This window comes from Filicampus tigris, chromosome 10, assembly GCF_054856515.1.
Source record: "Filicampus tigris isolate MCC_2025a chromosome 10, RoL_Ftig_1.0, whole genome shotgun sequence".
NCBI lineage: Eukaryota > Metazoa > Chordata > Actinopteri > Syngnathiformes > Syngnathidae > Filicampus > Filicampus tigris.
This window is the reverse complement of record NC_141226.1, coordinates 7,830,684-7,851,312: the sequence shown is the minus strand read 5'-3', so window position 1 is coordinate 7,851,312 and position 20,629 is coordinate 7,830,684. Positions and strand designations below refer to the sequence as shown.

The 20,629-nt window shown below is 42.5% G+C and overlaps 2 protein-coding genes across 3 annotated transcripts; both read right to left on the bottom strand.

The window, feature by feature from the left end:
• Positions 1 to 21: 21 nt before the first annotated feature.
• Positions 22 to 8,825, bottom strand: mcm6 (minichromosome maintenance complex component 6). The gene is made up of 18 exons (XM_086044032.1): positions 8,589 to 8,825; positions 7,797 to 7,943; positions 6,555 to 6,665; positions 6,243 to 6,330; positions 6,010 to 6,171; positions 5,771 to 5,936; positions 5,526 to 5,671; positions 4,189 to 4,339; positions 3,957 to 4,098; positions 3,445 to 3,586; positions 3,032 to 3,139; positions 2,739 to 2,894; positions 2,519 to 2,647; positions 2,276 to 2,440; positions 2,056 to 2,179; positions 1,417 to 1,611; positions 572 to 711; positions 22 to 484 (listed from the first exon to the last, which is right to left on the bottom strand). Exons 1-18 carry the CDS (start codon positions 8,684 to 8,686, stop codon positions 374 to 376), a joined length of 2,481 nt encoding a protein of 826 aa, XP_085900158.1. The 5' UTR covers positions 8,687 to 8,825; the 3' UTR covers positions 22 to 373.
• An 8,496-nt stretch (positions 8,826 to 17,321) lies between these two features.
• Positions 17,322 to 19,059, bottom strand: LOC147140617 (C-X-C chemokine receptor type 4-like). Of its 2 annotated transcripts, XM_086042916.1 has the most exons (4): positions 18,865 to 19,059; positions 18,574 to 18,782; positions 18,214 to 18,497; positions 17,322 to 18,105 (listed from the first exon to the last, which is right to left on the bottom strand). In XM_086042916.1, the coding sequence occupies exons 1-4, from the start codon at positions 18,877 to 18,879 to the stop codon at positions 17,510 to 17,512; spliced, it is 1,104 nt and encodes a 367-aa protein (XP_085899042.1). In that variant the 5' UTR covers positions 18,880 to 19,059; the 3' UTR covers positions 17,322 to 17,509. The 2 variants fall into 2 exon arrangements, with proteins under 2 accessions (XP_085899042.1, XP_085899041.1); XM_086042915.1 differs by having other exon boundaries at positions 18,214 to 18,782.
• Between the last annotated feature and the right edge of the window lie 1,570 nt (positions 19,060 to 20,629).

The following is a 20,629-nucleotide window of genomic DNA, read 5'->3' as shown; positions in this document are numbered from 1 at the left end:
ATAGAAATTATAAGCAGTAAGTGAAGGCCAACAATATTCTTTTATTTACCTGAACCACATTCCATTATAATGGCACAAGAGAAAATAATACAGCACATGAAACAATTTTATTGGTGATCGCCTATTACAGTACATAATTCAGGACAGTTGACTCAGAAGAACAGCATATTTACATCATATGTGACAAGCCTCATTTTTTAGGGGAAGCCCAAGCAAATCTTTGCATAACAGTCGCAATGTACAAGGCTACTGTTGTAATACTGCATATGAGCATGTATTAAACACCAGGGTAACAACCTTATTTTTTTGAGCTTTTGTGTCAGAGGTTTCATTTATATCAAGGAACGGAACCAGTCGGAGGGGAAAGAGGAGTTCAGTCTTCAAGGGTGTAGTTGGGATTGACGACCAGAACCACCTCTTCTTCTGTGCTTGCAGGCTTGGAGCCCTTCAGGCCTGACTGAGACAACTCGATGAGGATGTGATCCTGGGGAAGTAAAAACACACTGGCTGAAGAGATGGAGCCAGACTTGCAAGTAGGAGTCATACTTCCTCATGCAGCAGGTAGACTCACAAAGTGCACCAGCCTGTGGATGACCTTCTCAATCAGTCCCTTCTTATTGATGAGCTCCTCCTCCGAGTCGATCTCAGACTCGATCTCCTTCAGGTACCAATTGACCACTGCATTTTTCTTCAGCTCCTCCTCGTCCTCAGCTGCAGGCAAGATCATTAAAAACAACATTAATTGTTGAGCAGTTCATAAAACATGGGAGGGGATTGAAGAACCTCTCATCTGTTTAAAATCCCCTTTGCCACTACTATGCATTTAACTTTTAAAATTGCAAGGCTGCATTTAGAACACACAGCTGAGGTTAAGTATGTAAAAGGCCTTTTTCCATCCTCAATGCTTTCTTAGACAAATACGTTAAAGCACATCTGAGCTGATTCAGTTAGATTGAGCAAGTGCAGTGCAGTGGAAAAAGGGCCTTGAAGGGAAGTCAATCCAAACTTTTTTTTCAAGGATATGATAGATATTTTGATAAATATTGCGTTTGTGGAATAAGAGTTAATCCATCCCGTTTTTAGCCATCTCTTTGGGGGGCGGTCATTCGGTCACTTCTGTCGACTGAAAATGACATCGCAGTTGCTCATGGCTCAGGTAACGACCAATCACAGCTCACCTGTTTTCTAAAGTTGAGCCATGATTGGTCGTTATCTGAGCCCTGAGCAACTGTGATGTCATTTTCAGTCGACAGAAGTGACAAAATGGCCGCCCCCTGAGATAGCTAGATTTTGCTGCTTGTTGCATATTCCGCAAATGCAATATTAATCAGAATGCCTTTTTTCAACTAGTAGGCCTGCATAAAACATTGTTGAAAAAAAAATTCATGTTCCTCTTTAATGGTCTAGGGCAAATACCTTCTTCTGATCTGCGTAGATGCAGGACAAGCAAGTTGGAGATGCGCTGGTACTCGGCGAAAGACAGGCGGAGGGACGGTTTGGGCTGACTGCCAGCCTCAGCGTGGCCGTTCACACCGTTGACAAGGCCGTCGAAGCCATTGACGTGCCCGTTTATTCCATTGACCTCACCATTGACACCGTTAGGGATGTTTCCTGCATTTTAAGGAGTTAAAAAAATGAGACAATCCATTACTAATTAAACAGTGGGGAAATCTAGTCTTTTGACTTCAGAGTAGAAGCTGAGACAGCGCTACATCTAGTGCAAACTAAGAATGGATTTGGGTCAGGTTACCAACCAGCCAAGCTCACTCCAATGAGATCCAGTACAAGAACTTGCTGTGTGTAAAAATGGCTTGACAATGAAAGCATAGCTATGAGTAACAGTCATGTTTGTAAAGGTAGAATTTTTGATACAGCTTGTGTTGGATCTTGATCACACAGGTTTTCCGAATATTATACGTACACTGTACAAACAAGTGAGAAAAAGGACAACTTGAAAATCAGCAGATAGCAGAAGCGCAAATAACAAACCGTACATTTTTAGTACGTCTTCAATACGAAGGAGTGGATGTAATCATAAATGAAAGCCATTGGTACCTTCCTCCGGTAGCTCCTCCTCTTCCTGTTCGTCATCTTGCTCCAGGTTGATGTCAGGTGTCTCTACTCTGATAATGGACTTATTCAAAAGACGGAACGCTTCCTTCACGTGTTTGGGCTGCACCTGGATTCATGAAGGGGTAAAAGAAAATAATACTTTCAAGCTAAAATACACGTGCGTTTAATTTTTTTGCGATAGACCTTTTCCGTTTGGACTCACCTCCTCACAACAGTGCATCCTAGCCATGCCCTCTGAAAGGCGGATCATGCTCTCCAACTGGCGCACAGTTATCCTCCAGGCCGACTTGGTCACGCCACCCGAGCCGTCGCGCTGCCGGAGACGCTTGTACTGCTCGACGATGAACTCCTCGGATTCGCTGGAAATCTGTATAAATGGGCCAGCAATGCAGCTCGTTTACCAATCAGAAATCGCCGCTCAAGCAATAAGATCTGGCGAACGCACTTTGGGTTTAAACTGCCTCGCAAACAGCAGGTATCGCCGGATTTCATCCAAAGAGTACAGCCTGTCCACGGATTCCTCCACTCGCGAGTGGAGATCTACAATGCGCCTGGCGATGGCATAATCCGTAACCTGCAATGCACGTAGAGCATTCTCCATTTTACCGGGGCGCCGCGGGGCCGAGGTCAGCCAGTCACTCCGGACGAGGAGGGCAGCAACCGACCTCATTGCAGTCATCCACAAGGATGAAGAAGAGGTCGAAGCGACTCATGATGGGTGCGGTCAGGTTGACGTTTTGTTTCAGGCTCTTACTGCGGTCGTAGCGTCCGTTGACGGGGTTGGCGGCGGCGAGGATGGACGTGCGAGCGTTCAGGGTGGCCTGGAGACGAAGGCAGATTACAGATTCCCGACATACAACATTTTCAGGTGACAAAATACGGTAGTATCTCTAACCTGAGTTATATATGTGAACATTTTAAAACATTGCTTTGAGTTGACTTAAATCTACGCTCTCACCTTGACTCCGGCCTTAGTGATGCTGATGGTCTGTTGCTCCATGGCCTCATGAATGGCCACTTGGTCTTTGAGGTCCATCTTGTCAAACTCATCAATGCAGCACACACCCTAAAGGCAAACACTTATTTCAACCAATTACATTCAAGCATAAGACTTACATTACATATTACAATGTATCCCACTGGACATCACCTTGCTCATAGTCATACATTTGACACTTGAGAAAAATCTGAACCTATCACAATGAAGGGATCAAAACATTCTGTTGTCATCTCAAATACTGTACTGTAAATTCAGCTATAACACATACTGTACGTTCCCAGCTGCAGACTAGGACAATAAATGCAGGATACAAGAAATAGTACTGTAGAGCCTCTGCTTGATTAAATAAAAACGAAAAGACAGAAACTCACATTGTCAGCCAGCATCAAAGCTCCGGCCTCAATTACAAACTCGTGGGATTCTTCATCTCGGACTACGGCGGCAGTCAGACCCGCAGCGGTGCTAGCTTTGCCACTCGTGTACACGGCTCTGGGGCTAAACTCCTCCACATGCCTTGAAACGCGCACACACACGCACGCACGGTTGAAACATATTTGAACTTATTGGAAGAGACTTTTTAAACCCAGTGTAAATGTATTTGGACCATCTTAAGGCAAGTTACACTCAAGACTTTTTAATACCACTTGAAATTAAATTCAAAACCAACATGTTGTCCAAAGTACATAAATTAAGAGGCGGGGTTTGTTGGGGTGGCATGGACAATGGTGAGTATGCATGCGAGTGTCTGGGTGTGAGATGTGGCAAACGGCAGCTGATGGAGATAAAAGACTGAAGCCCGGCGGCTGTAATTCTCTTTTCCCCACATACGATGGTATTTTAGAACATTGGAGACCATTTGAACTGGACTCGTTTGTGCACCTACTTGAGAAACTGGCTTTTAGCAGTACTGGGGTCTCCAACAATACAGACATTGACGTCTCCTCTCAGCGAGGTTCCCTCCATGGTGGTCTTGGGAACGCCCCCAAACAGCATCAGTAGGATGCCGCGCTTCACCTCGTCATTGCCTGCACAATCGCAACCACGTTCAAAGCACGCATCTTATACCAAGCACATTTGTCGTTCGTCGTTCATTTGGGAAGGACTGCGGCGCTGACCGTGGATGGTGGGGAAGAGGCTGGTGCACAGGTTATGGTACAGGTTCTTGTCTTGGCTCATCTCAAACACTTTCTCCCATTCTCGCTCCGTCATCTGGCTCTTGATGCTCTCAGCTGTTTGCTCCTCCTCCCGAAGCTCCTTGCCACCAAACTACAGAGAGAAAGTTCACATTTGGATTGCAGCAATCGCTGACAACGTCGACGCCCTCAGAAGGGCGTGAAAATTGGAACTCAACCAATTGCACAAAAACTCTGATGTCAGTGCAGTGAGACAGTAAAGGATTAACTCCAGGTGTTTTGCCTTTTTGTAATCCCCCACAGACGTACAACAGTGATGAGTTTGAAAGTGTGATGATGATAAGTCACTGTAGTACATCCTTGTCCTAGCTGCTTAGTACATACAATTCTTTATCTCTGTATTATACAGTGGTGAACTTCTTTTTACTCTTGTATGACAGCCAAGAATGTTAAAATGTTGATTTGAATATTTATATGCATATATTTTTTTCCATGACCAAGCTTGCGAGACTTGTACAGTTAATCAAATCCATTTTCCACAATTTGAGATGAACTGAAATGCCATTCATCTGTTCCAGCTTTCCGCAAAACACTTTTTGTCACATTTTTTTTAAATACAGTGGACCCCTGCTAATTTTTTAACCTCAAAATAATTTCTTGAAAAAACTAGAAGAAACCAAACAACCAATAGGCGTTTTCCACAAAAAAAAAAAAAAAAACAGGGGCAGGCTCTCTAAAAATACAATTAAAAATAAAGGAAAATGAACTGAAGTGTAATTACTGCACATTTGGATAAGCCCAACATCACAACAACAAACTAGTGTTGTCTGTATGTCTCTGAGTGACATCAACAGCCGAAGTCGAGTTGGCTCAACTTGTCCGGTTTGTCTCCTTATGACCGTCTAGGTGCGATGTTTGGCCAGCTGCAGCTCCTCGCAAATGTATTCATTTTGTTTTCACGTGTTTGGCCATTTGTCACGTTCAATAAACGACTGAAAGCGCATCGGTGACTGTTACTCTCTTTTTTTTCCACTTGTATATCTGAAACCTGCTCGTAACTCCAACTTTGGCTTGCAAATATAAATAAATAAACACATAAATAAAGGCCAAGCACCAGCCCATCACTTGACAAAGTGAAAACAAAATTGGGGCTAAATCAAGGTAACACTGCAGAATAATTCAATCTTGCTCTAATGTTTGACTACTATGTTTGTGTATTTATGTTTGACTGGAGCAGTTTCCATTTCTTCCTATAAAAAAAATGCTTTCAAAATTTGAACCAAGAATTTGGGCTTACTGTGCATTTTTTCCACTCTTACCCGAGGGTTTGTGGGCGCGACATTACAGGCCAGGAAGGCCAATCTGTAGGACAGCTCTCGGACTCCCAAAGCTTTTAATCCCCTCAGGCCTTCCGACTCAGAGCGCTGAGGTCCGCCTACCCTGGTACTGGTCTCTGCTCGCAGACCTGGGAAGGGAATCCACACAATTAGATGGTTTGTTAAATTAATGAATGAATTGATAAAAGCCCAAAAGTGACAATGATGGGGACAATGTGAAATCATACCAGGAGTACTGAGCTGTGAGACATCTGGCACCACAATGAGCGTCCCGATGAAGTCACATCGGTCGCCAGCCTGAGCGGTCTCCACCGCCTCAGCTCTCAGGACGATCTCCAGTGAGCGTGGGATCGAACCACGGGGCAGCTCCGCCTGCGTCTCCTGAATACGCACCTGGACATAGACGAACACAGAGCGAATCATCAACCGAATGTAATCTTTCACACACACGCAAACTCAAAGTTACCTTCTGGAAATCAATGAACTTGGACTTGTGTGTGTCGAGGTGGAAGCGCGAGCGGTTGTTACAGGCTGGGTTGCGGCAAATGGTGGGCGGCGAGTACTTGAACTGCTGAGGGACGTCTTTGATCACCGCCTGGCAGTCCATGCACAGGAAGGTGCCGCTCACCTGAAACCACCGAGACGTCATGACCAAAAACAGCTCAGGTCACCAGCAAAGTGTGCGAGCAGATGACTCACCAGTTCAGGGTGGACCGGGTGCGTCCTCACAACCTGACCACTGATCCTCACCAGGGTGCCAATCCGCATGGATGACAGCTCACGAATCCTGAAGTACACAGCAACATTGATCATTTAATCTTATAATCACTCAATTTTTAATAACAACAACGAGGGGAGCCAATGCTGTTTGCATGCAAATTCGAAGTAAATGTAATGGTCTATTCATTAACAGTTGAAATGTGCATTTATTCCTCTGTAAATGTTCTGGCGCATTTCACCTGAGTGTTTATTATACCTATTTTATTTGTGAGTAGTGTATATGAATCTTACTTGTGTCTAGTCGGCAGATCTTCGAGGGCCACGTAGAACTCTTTTGTGAGAGGAACATTCCCATGATCCCTCGCAAAGTTGCGGACGGCCCGACAAAGAAAGGGGTACACTCTGAAAACAGGATGCAGCAACAATCACGGACATGCATGCATACATTATTACTTTGTAGAACGGTGCAACTAATCACAATTTAATCCTGATTTCCATTTTGGCTTCAAACGATCAGGGAAGACACTATAAACTGAGTGTGTGCATGCAAATTCCTACAATGTGAATGTACCCTAAATGCACCGTGTTTGTTGCAGCAAGTGTATGATGTGTACATGTTATTCTGCCCTCTCTGAGCGTGTTTTAAGATGCTTAATGGCACCCTAGTCGAACTTTACTGTAAAACTAGACACACAACAAAAATTACACACATTATATACAGTAATTAAAAACAAGACTTCATTTTAGAAACATCACCAGTGCTAATACTAATGCTAGCAATGAAAGTGCTAACGCTAATGCTAGTAGTAAATGGGAAATCCTAGACTGGCTAATTCAAATCAAATTGACATTGAGTTCCAGGAGTGGTATTCCTTCAAATAACAAATATTTACACACAAATGCTGTAGTAACACATGCAGACAGGTAATTTAACAATAGTCTCAGGCATACATTCTTCCTAATTCTTCCGGTGAAAAACAAATAATAGAGGTCAATCGCAACTTTTTTCGCTTCTTTCTTCTTCTAATCCCCTTTATATAAATCTCCATGCATGCACCAACTGCACCAACACTCCCCCTAAGAGGCCAAGGCACCCATAGCAGGAACAGCAGATATTTATTTTTATTTAGTTTTTTATTGCTATTATTGTTCTACATTATTTTACTTCTTACTAATTTATTGTCTTGTTGATCTTTTAAGTTACATTTAAAGTTTAATTTTAGTAGCTGAATATTTTTTCAATATATTGCTTTTTCAATAATCATCCCAACCCTCCTACTTTGGACCCAAAGACCTTACAACAGTATTACATCTTCTTACATCATGCTCTCAATGCTGTGACAAAGCATAAATGTGTTTAGGTGAAACTTGCAGTGTTATTTTTTGCTGAATTGCCGTTTAGCAAGAAACATGAAGTACAGCCTATTCCCTCTTGTTGGCCACGTGACAGGTCTGATTGATACCTATTACCTCGAGTACCCCAGTTTGACAGCCATATAAGCAGGCACAAGGCACTTAAAAAAGGCACCACACCGGTAATATTCCTCTTGGATGGTGGTTGCCAGCTCCTGGTTGAAGACCTCGAGATCAATGAAGCTGACCAGCAGTGTGTTCCTCTCAGGTCGGATCAGCTCCTCGGCTTCCCGGACATACTTTACTTCTCCATCCGCAGTCTGAAACCTGCACACAGGCCACAGGGGTGGGGTCAAATCTAATTGAAAGAAATCTATCCATCTCTATCAATAAAAGTGGATCAGGTAGTCTCAATGTTTCTTCTCTGGTTATTATTTTGTGAGTGGTGGCTTTGCATGCATGTACATGCACATGCACATGCACATACATATGCACATACATATACATGTATATGTATATACATATATTATATATACATGTACGATACATACATATATATATATATATATATATATATATATATATATATATATATATATGTGTGTGTGTGTGTGTGTGTGTGTGGTGGGAAATAGCTAAGTACAAATACTTCGTTACTCAAAGTAATTTTCGCAGGTATTTGTACTTTTACTTAAACCTCTCAACTTGAGCTTTTACTCCCATCATGTGAAAGCATACCAATACTTTCTACCCCTTACTCTGTCAAAATAGGCTCGTTAGTTTTTAAGCCTCCGATACATCCAAGTAAAAAAGTCAATATAATACAATACTTTTACCAGTTTTATTTTACACACGTATCTGTACTTCATACTCTGAGTGCTTTTTGCCATCTGTTTGAATGTATATTAGAAGCGTACGGCCATACACTTTTCTTTCGCCAACAACAATGCAATAGAGTTTTGCTTGACTTACTCCTCCAAAAAAGCCTGGAATAACTTCTGACACTTGTCCGCCAACTCGTCTTTCACCGTCTCCCCGGCATTCTCTGCGGTCGCTGTGGCAACATCCATGCTGAAATGATCCAAAACTAGTGGATAAAACTGGAAATATGAAACAATACAATTCCCGTACTGAGCAACGAGGACGACAAAACAGGGTACAGTTTCGCGCGAAAGGCTACACCACGTGACGTTTGGCGCGTCGCTTTCGTCCAATCAGAACTGGTATGTAAATATTCCAGGGTTTGTAGCCAATCAAGAGTTACGTTCTTGAAATGCAGGAAGTGCCGTGTCCGACCGAATCCAATGACGTTTAGGGAAGATCATTTTGGCCAAATGCTTTCGATTGTATGCTATTTTCTGCGTTTTATCCACTTTAAACGTGCTTGGAATATGCTTTGTTGATCGCTGTAGTTTTTTGAGGAATTGCCCCAGTATTTTTTTTTTAACCAAATCCTGTCAGAATTGAGTTTCATAATGTCCACGAGGGGGCAGTGAAAATCCCAACATACTCCTACATGTTGGACAGACAAGCAATGACCTGCATTTACAACCTAAATTCTAAAACGTGTTCCATGAAATTGTATTCATATATTTCAACAGACTATTATCTTTATTTTGTAGCAGTACTCTTGGATGCACTGCTTCCAGTGCTCAAAGAGAAAGTCTAGTCAAAAATTGGCTGTACAAAAACACGTTTTACATGCTTTAATTAGACAAGTCTACACACCATAATATGATTAATATTGTGTTTGTGGAATATGAATTAATCCGCAAATCCACCCGTTTTTATCCATCTACGGGGGCTGCCAATTTGCCTTGTAATGGCACTTGCTGTCACTGAAAATGACATCACAGTGGCCAAGGGCCCACCTTGTGAACGTCACATAATCAAACCCAGAAAACGGGCGAGCTGTGACGGACGTTGCCTTAGCCCTTAGGCACTGTGATGTCATTTTCAGTCGACAGCAATTGGCAGTAGAATGCAAAGCAACACAATACAAGGTGAAAACCACTGCTGACCCAAAAGAACATAAAGGCTCACGTTTGCAAAACATGTGAATGATGACCAATACTCTTGGGAGAATATTAGGCTATATGAACTGACAAGTCAAAAGTTGAACTTTATGGAAGGTGTGTTTCACATTAAAAAAATTTCAGTTTTCAAAAAAAGAACATCATACCAACAGTTGAACAGGATGGTGGAAGTGTGATGCTCTGGGGCTCATTGCTAATTCAGAACCTGGACTACTTGCTGTGAAAGATGGAACTATGAATTCTGCTGTTTACATAAAATTCTGAGGGAAAATGTTCAGTCATCAGTTTGTGAGATCAAGCCGAAGCACTTCTCTGTTTTAGCTTCTAGCGTACCGGGGACGAGAAGAGGGCAAATACCTTTTCATAGTACTATGATGGGTGGATGGATGGATGGATGGATGGATGGATGGATAGATAGATAGATAGATAGATAGATAGATAGATAGATAGATAGATAGATAGATAGATAGATAGATAGATAGATAGATAGATAGATAGATAGATAGATAGATAGATAGATAGATAGATAGATAGATAGATAGATAGATAGATAGATAGATAGAGTAACAGTAACTTCAATCCCATCCAATCCAGATTGATAGTCCTCAAATATCCCCAACAAAGGTTATACTTCTTATACAACTGCTTTCAGATGGCTACTTGTTTACACACCAAAACTCTACAATGAGCACAGGAACGCCAGCATCTGAAATCTGACCAACGCAGGCTTCATTCTCAGCACCATCTGCGAGATGAAACACTTTATTATTTCATTCACTTCTCTCGCGGTTCCCAGATCCTTGCTGGGTTTCCATCCGCACATGGCGGTCATTATGAACACTGTCAGGAGGCAATTGGTTTCACCTGTCACATTGTATTAATCCACTAGGAACCAAGCAGGAAGTTGTTGCACGCCATTTGGATGAAGCCCCGTCTCTCTCGCCCTCTTTATTTCTCCTTTTGTCTTGACCTCTGCTTTTCCCACGATTGTTCAGCAGCAGGAAACTCAAGACAAACCGTGTCTGACTATGAGGGAACCTGACCACCTGTCGGCAAACACTTTGAAACAAAACACACACGCAAGCAAATGCGCACACACACGCACGCTTACATGCCGCATCCTGAAAGTCAGCATTAAGAGCTTTCAAACTTTGAATCCCGAGAGCAATGCGATTGTTCAAATACACTAGGTAGCGAAACTACTATTGAAAATCTAGTTTTGCTAGTATGAAAACAGCACACCGCCCAATTTCAAGTCTGTGAAAGAATTCCTATTTCCTACAGGCAAAATGGTGCCAATGTGCAAGGAACCACGATAACATTACTACATGTAGGGAAATGAGAATTTGAAGATGGCAGGAATTGTATTGGAATTGTAAAAAAATGTACAGTCAAGTGTCAAATATAAACATATTCACACAGTGGAGAACCTCAACACATTTATCACAGACAACGTAAGGAAAGGGCGGGAAATAACAATTGTACTCATGCATGGAAGGAAATGAAAGACAGTTGCTTGCGTTTGTTTATGTTCCAAGACACTTTTTTTTTTCATATGAGCTGTGCACGCCATACACTTTGAATTCAAATTGGACACTTTTGACAAGTGTAATAATGGGAGAACACGGCAGGACATATAACATGAACATATTTTATATTCAATCTTTTAAAAGATCAACATTAAAACAACCGATATGTGGATTTTTTGGTTTTGGTTCAGATTTGATTATATATATTATAAAATTCTGAGAGAATTATATTCATTCATTCATTCATTCTCCGTACCGCTTATCCTCACAAGGGTCGCGGGGCGTGCTGGAGCCTATCCCAGCTGTCTTTGGGCAGTAGGCAGGGGACACCCTGAATTGGTTGCCAGCCAATCGCAGGGCACACAGAGACAAACAAACATCCGCACTCACAATCACACCTAGGGGCAATTTAGACAGTCCAATCAACTTACCATGCATGTTTTTGGAATGTGGGAGGAAACCGGAGTACCCGGAGGAAACCCACGCAGGCACGGGGAGAACATGCAAACTCCACACAGGGAGGCCGGAGCCGGGATCGAACCCGCGACCTCTGAACTGTGAGGCGGACGTGCTAACCAGTCGACCACCGTGCCGCCAGAGAATTATATATTATATTATATTATATAATATGTGCTGGAGCCTATCCCAGCTGTCTTTGGGCAGTAGGCGGGGGACACCCTGAATTGGTTGCCAGCCAATCGCAGGGCACACAGAGACAAACATCCGCACTCACAATCACACCTATGGGCAATTTTAGAGTATCCAATCAACTTACCATGCATGTTTTTGGAATGTGGGAGGAAACCGGAGTACCCGGAGAAAACCCACGCAGGCACAGGGAGAACATGCAAACTCCACACAGGGAGGCCGGAGCCGGGATCGAACCCACGACCTCTGAACTGTGAGGCGGACGTGCTAACCAGTCGACCACCGTGCCGCCTATATTATATTATATTATATTATATTATGTTATATTATATTATATATTTCAGATTTGTTAAAATAACCAACTAATGTAGGGAAATTACCACAGCAACTGAAAGTAGTAATTGTTCCGTTGTTTTGATCTGTTTCCTCTACAATGTGCTCTTATTTTCTCTTTATGTTTTGAGTATTTCAATCGGTGCGCTTTCAATGTGTACAAGCCTGAGTAAGGCTTAGTATGACAATAAGTTTTGAAAGAAGATTTTGGTGTACTTGGAACCCTTAAAAATAATGGACGGCTCTGCCCCCCAAACTGCTTTTACAAATTTGAGGAATCACAAGAAAATGTGAATTCTTACATTACATTAACATTGAGGCATGGACTCAAATGAAGAAGAACACAATTTTACTGGTATGAGGGGAAAACATACAGGTAATACTCGGAACGAGACGAGCCACACAGACACAGAAGGACGTCACGCCTCATGAACACACAGTCATCTTAAACAGGTCCAACACATAATTACAATTCAAAAGCAAGTCCTGACTCCTAACAGCATGGTGCTCTAGTACCGGTAAGATGATAAGCCACCACCTACCACTTTCAAGACAACATTGCGTCTGACCATTCAGTGCTTTATAGATTTGGAGAACGATTTTAAATGGTATTCTAAATTTTACAGGGAGCCAAGAGGAGAACAGTGCATATAAAAAGTATACACATCCCTGTTCAAATGCCAAATTTTTGTGTTGTAAAGAAATGAGAATATATTTTTTAATCACCTTTATCATGGCCTATAACTTGTACAACTCAGTTGAAGTCTAAATAAACGACTGAAACGGTGGCCACAAGTATGTGCTGACACCTGTTTAACACATGCTTGAATGTGAATGGTTACTTCTGAAAACAGTTATAAAAGGGTGTGCACACTTGTGCAGCCACATTATTTCACTTGTTTATGTTTACTTCCCCTCTCACACATTTCTTTGTTGGTTTTTTTTTACAGGTTTTAGGTCCCCTTAATGGTGGGAAAAAGCTTCTAAATGATTACTTTATTAGACCAGAAAAAAACAGTCATTTGAACACGGGTGTGAAGACTTTTCATAGCCACAGGAAGGATGCGTCTCCTACTTCTAGCCGACACTCAAGCAGCAGCAAGAAGCCAATTCAATGAATCTACATGCATTTATTAAAACCCATCTGTGGGTATTGAAATAAATGTTGTCGACCCAAAATCGACCCATAATTAGCCATCTCAGGGAGCGGCTATTTTGTCACTTCTGTCGACTGAAAATGACATCACAACTGCTCAGGGAATGACCAATCACGGCTCAGCTTCAGAAAACAGGTCAGCCGTGATTGGTTGTTACCTGAGCCCTGAGCAACTGTGATGTCATTTTCAGTCGACAGAAGTGACAAAATGGCTGCCCCCGGGGATGGCTAGAAACAGCTGGATTTCTCATATTCCACAAAGGCAATATTAGTCAGAATGCCTTGCATAGAACATACAGTACTTGAAAAAATATGTTTGGTTTGACTTATTCTTTAAGCATCTGTCCATGTATCAAATTATGAAACACAAACTCCTGACTAAAGTTCCGAAGAGGAAGAAACAACAGTCAGGGGGATGACTGCCGATGGCCTGTTATTGGGATCACGTATTTCCCACATTATTGAGAGATTTTGCAAGGCAAAAATATGACATGATGATTTGGTACTAATGACTTGCGATTGGGGGTGTTGGGGGTGGGAGGGGTGTTCCAGCTGCAATCCAATAAAACCCCAAATATAAAAACAAACAAAGACATCTCATCTCCGCTCCAATACAGTACTGCGATGTTTAGTTTATTGCTTTAGCCTTTTTTCTCTCACCAAACACTTTGGAGGGCGAGGGGTTCCTCAACATTGCGGTTGCAGATTAATTGAAATGATGACTAACACTGTTGTGCGTTCTCATGAAGCAAGCATTCAATATTCAACTTGAACTTTATTTGCACTAAACATTTCATTTAAATTCTCATCGTCACCAGCAAGAGGAAGCCAGTGTTGAGAGAATTCCATCCGGGTCGTAATTTGTAGGTGTATGTTTTTTTGAGGAAACACCATCTTGATTTTTATTGCTTGCATGTTTACAGTAGGTTTGTAGTACATCGCTGTGATTTAAACATCTCTTTATGTCTCCTCCATGCATTTGCTTTATTGCTGCGCTTGGCGTTGCAGAGTGCAGTGCGCCTTGGTTGTTTGATTGTTTTAGCTGCTTGTTTTTCCTAAAATGAGTTGCAGGAAGTCTTTCCTGTTTTGAATGCCCTATGAATAGAAGGGGGTGATGTGTTGCTGTGTGAGAAAGAGAGGCCACAGGTTAAGGTAGAATTTAAGGTAGAATTTGTCCCCATGTAGACATACCGCAGTTGGGCATACCGATCATCACAGGCATGAGACAAAAGTCTTCTTTTGTAGGTGCAACTTTAAACTTCATCATCTCCAAACTGTCATCTTTATCTTCATCCTTTCCTTTGATCCAGGAAACGGGACACAGTAAACTTCCAGCTTCTGTTTCGCTCACTTCCGAGTGGAAGTAGTGATGTGGGGAGCGCTCTAAGTGTGTGTGTGTGTGCTTGTGTCATAAATATTCCCATGAGCACTAAGTAGAATACCAGATGAACCCAATATTTGCCAAGCGTTGACTTGCAGAGCAACATACAAAATATTTTACACCGGAATCTCCATAAGTTATCATCTTGGAATTGTTTCGGATTGACATTTTCCCACTGAAAATAACATCTAATGATCAAACAAGTGTTTACATATGTCAACTGCTGTATAAGCATCCATTGAAAACCACTATTCTAATCCAAAAAAGGATGGTATTTAAAACCAAAAAATTGTGTGCTCACTCTTAATTTTGATGACATATAATGTGATGTGTATCTGAAGACATTGCTTAGCCATCATCCATTTTTAAAAAGAAGTAAACCACTGCTAATGTGAAATGGTAAGGAAAACTAGTATGCTAACACTTAACTTTGATTTTGACATCGCTGGTTGCCTTCTGTGGTGGCGTGACACTCACAAAACACAAACATCAAAAATCATCAGCTCATAACACGCATAAAACTTTTCTTAAGTTATCTGTGCAAGCAACACCGTCCATCTATTTTCAGTACCATTTTCAGTATCCTGTTGAGGTTTGTGGGATGCTGGAGACAATCCCGGGTGCACAATCAAGACTACACTATGGACTGTAGACCAGTCTGGAGAAGGGAACATTTCTAAAAAAAAGATGCTATAATCATTTAAATACTCACTGTGATGAGTATTTAGAGGCAATTTTGCTTGGATTACAAATATTTAGCTGCATTTGAGTACAGCAAGCCCTCCACGGCCCAAAACTATAACAAATTATATTTTGCCGTTATTGTATTTGGAGCTGATTCAGTAATACAAAGACTTTTCACATAATATAATATGCGTTTTTTTCTATGGATGTTTTTTTTTTCATTTGATATTGTACAACCTGCTTATGAGAATATATTTGTGTCTTAAAAGAAGAAAAGACACCTCCTGACTAGAGATAGGCCGATATGTTTTTTCCAGGGCTGATACCTATACAGAGTAATAGTAGTCAAGGAGGCCGATAACCGATATTTCGATCCGACATATATTTTTAAAAAGAAAAAAGGAAAATATTGGCATCAAAATCTAAAACAAAAAACAACTTTTAACTTTTTTTTAAACGTCTTTAAGCATATGTTTATTGAACAGTTTTTCAGATTTGATTGAATGTTGATTTTTCAAAATGATTATTACTATAAATTTGGACAATATCATCCATCCATCCATTATCGATTCCGCTTATCCTCATAAGGGTCGCGGGGCGTGTTGGAGCCTATCCCAGCTGTCTTTGGGCAGTGGGCGGGGGACACCCTGAATTGGTTGCCAGACAATCGCAGGGCACACAAAGACAAACATCCGCACTCACAATCACACCTAGGGTCAATTTAGAGAGTCCAATCCACTTACCATGCATTTTTTTGGAATGTGGGAGGAAACCGGAGTACCCGTAGAAAACCCACGCAGGCACAGGGAGAACATGCAAACTCCACGCAGGGAGGCCCCATGACCCCACGACCTCTGAACTGTGAGGCGGACGTGTTTCCAAAATTTCAAAATTTTGGAATTTCAAAAATAAACAGAAATGTTAAACTTTCACATATTTTTGTTTTCATTTCAACGCGGTTTCAGATTTTTTAAAAAGGCAGATGCCGATATTCATCAAAGCCAATAATCGGCCTGGCTGATAATCGGTCTATCCCTACTCCTGACCCCCTGTTGCACCCTGTGCTCTCACACAACAAAACGATTATCGTATTCACACACAAACATGTCACCACAGAGCACATTCACCCACACGCAATATGGCTGATTCACCTGCTTTCGCACGTCATTTTGCACTGGAATTTTATTGTATCCATGCTTCGGATCGGCGGCTTCAGATGTTTGGATTCAGTTGGTTGATGGTGAAATAATACTGTACAAGGGTGCTAAGATTAAGCACACGCCATACTGAAAACCGATTGCAACATTTTTCCCGTAAGAAGCATTGGACCATCAACCATCCACTGGTGAATGGATTCATGTGCTAGTTTATTGCTTTCATTCTCGTCGTGGGTGCTTTCAGCTGTGATGTTCCAGTTCTATGCCCCCTTTCATCATTTTAAGAATAACAGCACATTTTGCTTTGTATCCAAAAATATTGGCCTTACGAAGTGGATAATGGTCAGTTTTACTGGAAAATGATTTGTTTTAACCATATGTTAAATATACTGTATATAACCTTTATTAAACCAGATAAAACCTTTCACAAGGGTGATCTGGCCAAGAGGTCAGCAGCCCGGGATAAAAAAAAAATAAAAAAATTAAAAAAAAAAAGATTGAAAAGTGAAAAAATACAATAAGTCTGAATACAAATTTTTGCAAGTGCACCGCGTTTCGTAATAAAGTCCAGAAACTTTGAACAGAAACAACAACTAAGAAACTGTTCAGTGGCTGTTTAGGGAACCGTAAGGCGTAGCGACTTTTAGTTTTCTGAAGAAAAGTCCATTAATGTCTATATTAACTTTAATATCCTAAAGTGGCAATTCTGTTGCTGTTGTTGTATTTAACTCGTCTCAATGAGGAAGAATACAGTATGAATCATGACACGAAAGACTTTCACAAGTGTTTGTCTATTTTTATTAGAAACCATTACAATACAGTGAAAGCACAGCAGCACTGAGGAGAAATCCACCAAGAAAGTATTTACAAGAGAAGACTGCCAGCAGACTGCTCCTTAAATTCTCAGATTATTTCTATTACACACACACACACACACACACACACACACACTTCCAGAATAAGCAAAGTCTAGCTAGAGTGCAAACTGGATGACTCGGACTCCGTAGTTGTTGAGGCCCCGTTGCGTCGTCTGGGTAAAACCTTCAAACTGGATGCTCGGCTCAATGTCAAGGCTCTGCGGGCAGAATTTTTGAAACCTGCCCCCAGGAAAGCATACAGCAGCGGGTTCAAGCAACAGTGTGCGAATGCCATGGGCTCGGCCACCGCCAGCCACACACCCAGCGCGGCCTCCAGGTGGCAGCTGCGGGGCAGAGCCTCCAAACGCAGCATGGCGTCCACGAAGATTCCCGCTCCGTAGGGCAGCCAGCACACAAAGAAGCAGAGCACCAGCGCGATGGTGGTCCTCACCGCTCGCCGCTTCTGCCTTTGGCCCCCGAGAGGGCCCCGGGTCAGCCTGGTGACGATGACGCAGTAACACACCAGAAGCACCAGACCCGGGATCACGAGGCCCACAAGGACTAGCTGCAGGTGAAAGACCGCCACCCACAGAGGAGCATTTTCCTCCGGGTAAAATCTCTCGCACAGGGTGCTTCCCTCGCCGCCTTCTCGAGTTCGGGCGAATATCAAGTCGGGAACGGCTAGCAAGCCAGCGGGCAGCCAGGCACCTGCAGTCAGTGGTGACCCAAACACCGATTAGAGACCAGTGGGCGCCAGTGAAAAAGGAGAAGCGACAGCGGGCGTGGTAAAAAACGCAAAGAGAGACAGACACTCACCCACATAGACCAATCTGTGAGCCAGCATCTGCCTCAGGCCACCCGTGTTGGTGTCTGTGGCTCGGACCACTGCCAGGTAGCGGTCCAGACTGATAAAGGCCAAGATGAGCACGCTGCCGTACAAGTTGACCGTATAGATGACGTGCACGCCAACGCAGGTGACGGCGCCAAAGCGCCAGTCGGCCAGCGCCGCATACACCGCCCAGAACGGAAGCGCCACAACAAAGAGGAGATCGGCGGCCGACAGGTGCAGTCGGTACCGGTCAGTAAGACTGGATTTGGACCTGAAAAGCAATCGGCCAAGTATTGGACTTTTAACCGAAATTTCCGAAGGACAAATGATCCATCCGGCTGACTCACCGACGCTGGCAGCCCAACACGAAGACCACCAGACCGTTTCCGGTGATGCCCAGAAGGAAGATGAGAGCGTAGACCACGGGTAAAAAGACCTGCTGGAAGTCCGAGGTCCTCGCGTGCTCCACCGCACACGGCTCCTCCAGATCCACCCCGATGTCACCGGAACCAGAGCCGGAACTGGTGTCATTGTATTCGAAGTCGACGAGGATATGCTGCAGACAGCAGCGATGATCGAATGCATGTGACGGTAAAAACGAATGTGTTTATCTCTTACATTATTTGCACAAAGCTTACCTCATAGTACGACATGATGGACTCTCCTTCCTCTGCCGAGTGAGGCTGAGACTCAAGTGGACGAGTTATAAAGGCCTGCTGGTGCTCCTCCCTCACACGCTCGAACCCATCTGCGGCGCTGACAAAATGCTTTTCTTGTTTTGGAGGTGTCAGGTGCTGATACTGCTTCTATCACAGGATGCCATCCTGTGCGTGCACGCCACTTGAATTGTTTTGGCCCTGAGACCCCGGCTTTGTGATCACCAAGGTCTATTGGCAATCGGAAAGAACGCAGAAGGGGCACAGACAATGCGTGTGTGTTTGCGTGTGTGCGCGCGCGCGCGCGCGCGTGCGTGTACGTGCTCTCAGTCGAGCGAGCCCTCTCTGCGTCACAGATGATGATGATGGTGATGACGACGATGTTTCGAGTTTGCCGAGAGATGGACAATGATAATTGTGTAAATGCTGAAGAGCATTCACGCACTTTTGAATCATTTCCACAATGCGATTATGAAATTAGGAGGGATTTTACACATTTAACTCACATTTCTTAATCAATTCAGTTTCAACTTCAAATTGTTCAGCCCAAGATAAATTCTGTACATGTACCTCCTTTCACATTTCTTTGCCAATTCAATTTAATGTACTGTGTTTTTTTTGTTTTTTTTTTAATTCCAGGCTTGTACAGATCAGGTCATATTTACACAGGAAAAACCACAACATGATCACAAGCATATAATGCGATCCAAATGTATGAAATAAGAAAATTGCGTTCATAAAGATAATCATTTCAGTTTTCAGCGTTACTAATTATGTTTATTATAGCTGTTTCTTTTAGAGTGACGAAATGCTATGTGACGACTAAGACGTGTTTTGACTCTCTGCTAAATCAGACCAGAAACACCTCTCAGTATCATGTCGCGCTAAAGCCACAATAACAAACATAGTGCAAAATGAATGCCTCATATCTTAGCAAATCAACATCTTTACAGGGCGGACTTTTTGATGCAACATTGGGACTTAGATTGTGCAAGCGGTCTCTACGGTGTGGCTGATCTGTGTGCTATTATACAGAAGAGTCAGTGTAATCAATTTAATTCGAATACAGCAGCCTTTGTACACCAACCATGCACCGTGGAGCAGGTCTGCAGACACACATCCTGTTTCAGCTGTGAATGTACATCCTCTTCTAATACACCAATCCCATCAACAAACAGTTGACCACCTCCCAAATCCAAAGCGTTACACTTTCTAAAGAGTGCCAGTCCCTTATCTCAACTTCCTCTCCCTTCCTCCAGGTTCACCGCTATCAGCCTAAAAAAATCTCAGAAACAACATTACTGAGTAAAACACGTTGACGGACACCTGGGTTCCCAGGGTGGGACTATTTGTTTGACCTCTTTTGTATAGACAAATTCGGAAAATCGACACACATTTTCCTTTTCAAATACCTACAAAAAAATAATAAGAAGAAGAATAATAATGATTGAATTATGCACTTCTTTGTCAAGAAAAGTCACAGACAACAACAACCATTTCTTCCAGCAATATTAATTATTATGACATTGTTTTTAATGGGATTGGACAATCTCTATGAATATTCCAGGCTCTTGTTTTGATGCCAATGCACTGTTGTATAATAATGTCCAGAAGGCCTGTGCCATTTAGGACGACAGCATTGATTTAGCTTAGCCCATAGCATGCGCACCACACTGCAAAAAACACCTCAAATCAAGGTTAACTGAGATTAAATCTTGCAAATCAAAGCAAAATGTGCTTTTCTCTG

Excerpts from the sequence above, each read along its gene's own strand:
- mcm6 (XM_086044032.1), bottom strand. The coding sequence starts at position 8,686 with ATGGATGTTGCCACAGCGACCGCAGAGAATGCCGGGGAGACGGTGAAA. Across the intron at positions 2,895-3,031 it reads TCACTAAGGCCGGAGTCAAG|GCCACCCTGAACGCTCGCAC; the intron begins GTGAGAGCGTAG and ends CTTCGTCTCCAG. Across the intron at positions 1,612-2,055 it reads GGAGGAGCTACCGGAGGAAG|GAAACATCCCTAACGGTGTC; the intron begins GTACCAATGGCT and ends CTTAAAATGCAG.
- LOC147140617 (XM_086042915.1), bottom strand. Across the intron at positions 18,106-18,213 it reads TCACAGATTGGTCTATGTGG|GTGCCTGGCTGCCCGCTGGC; the intron begins GTGAGTGTCTGT and ends CACTGACTGCAG.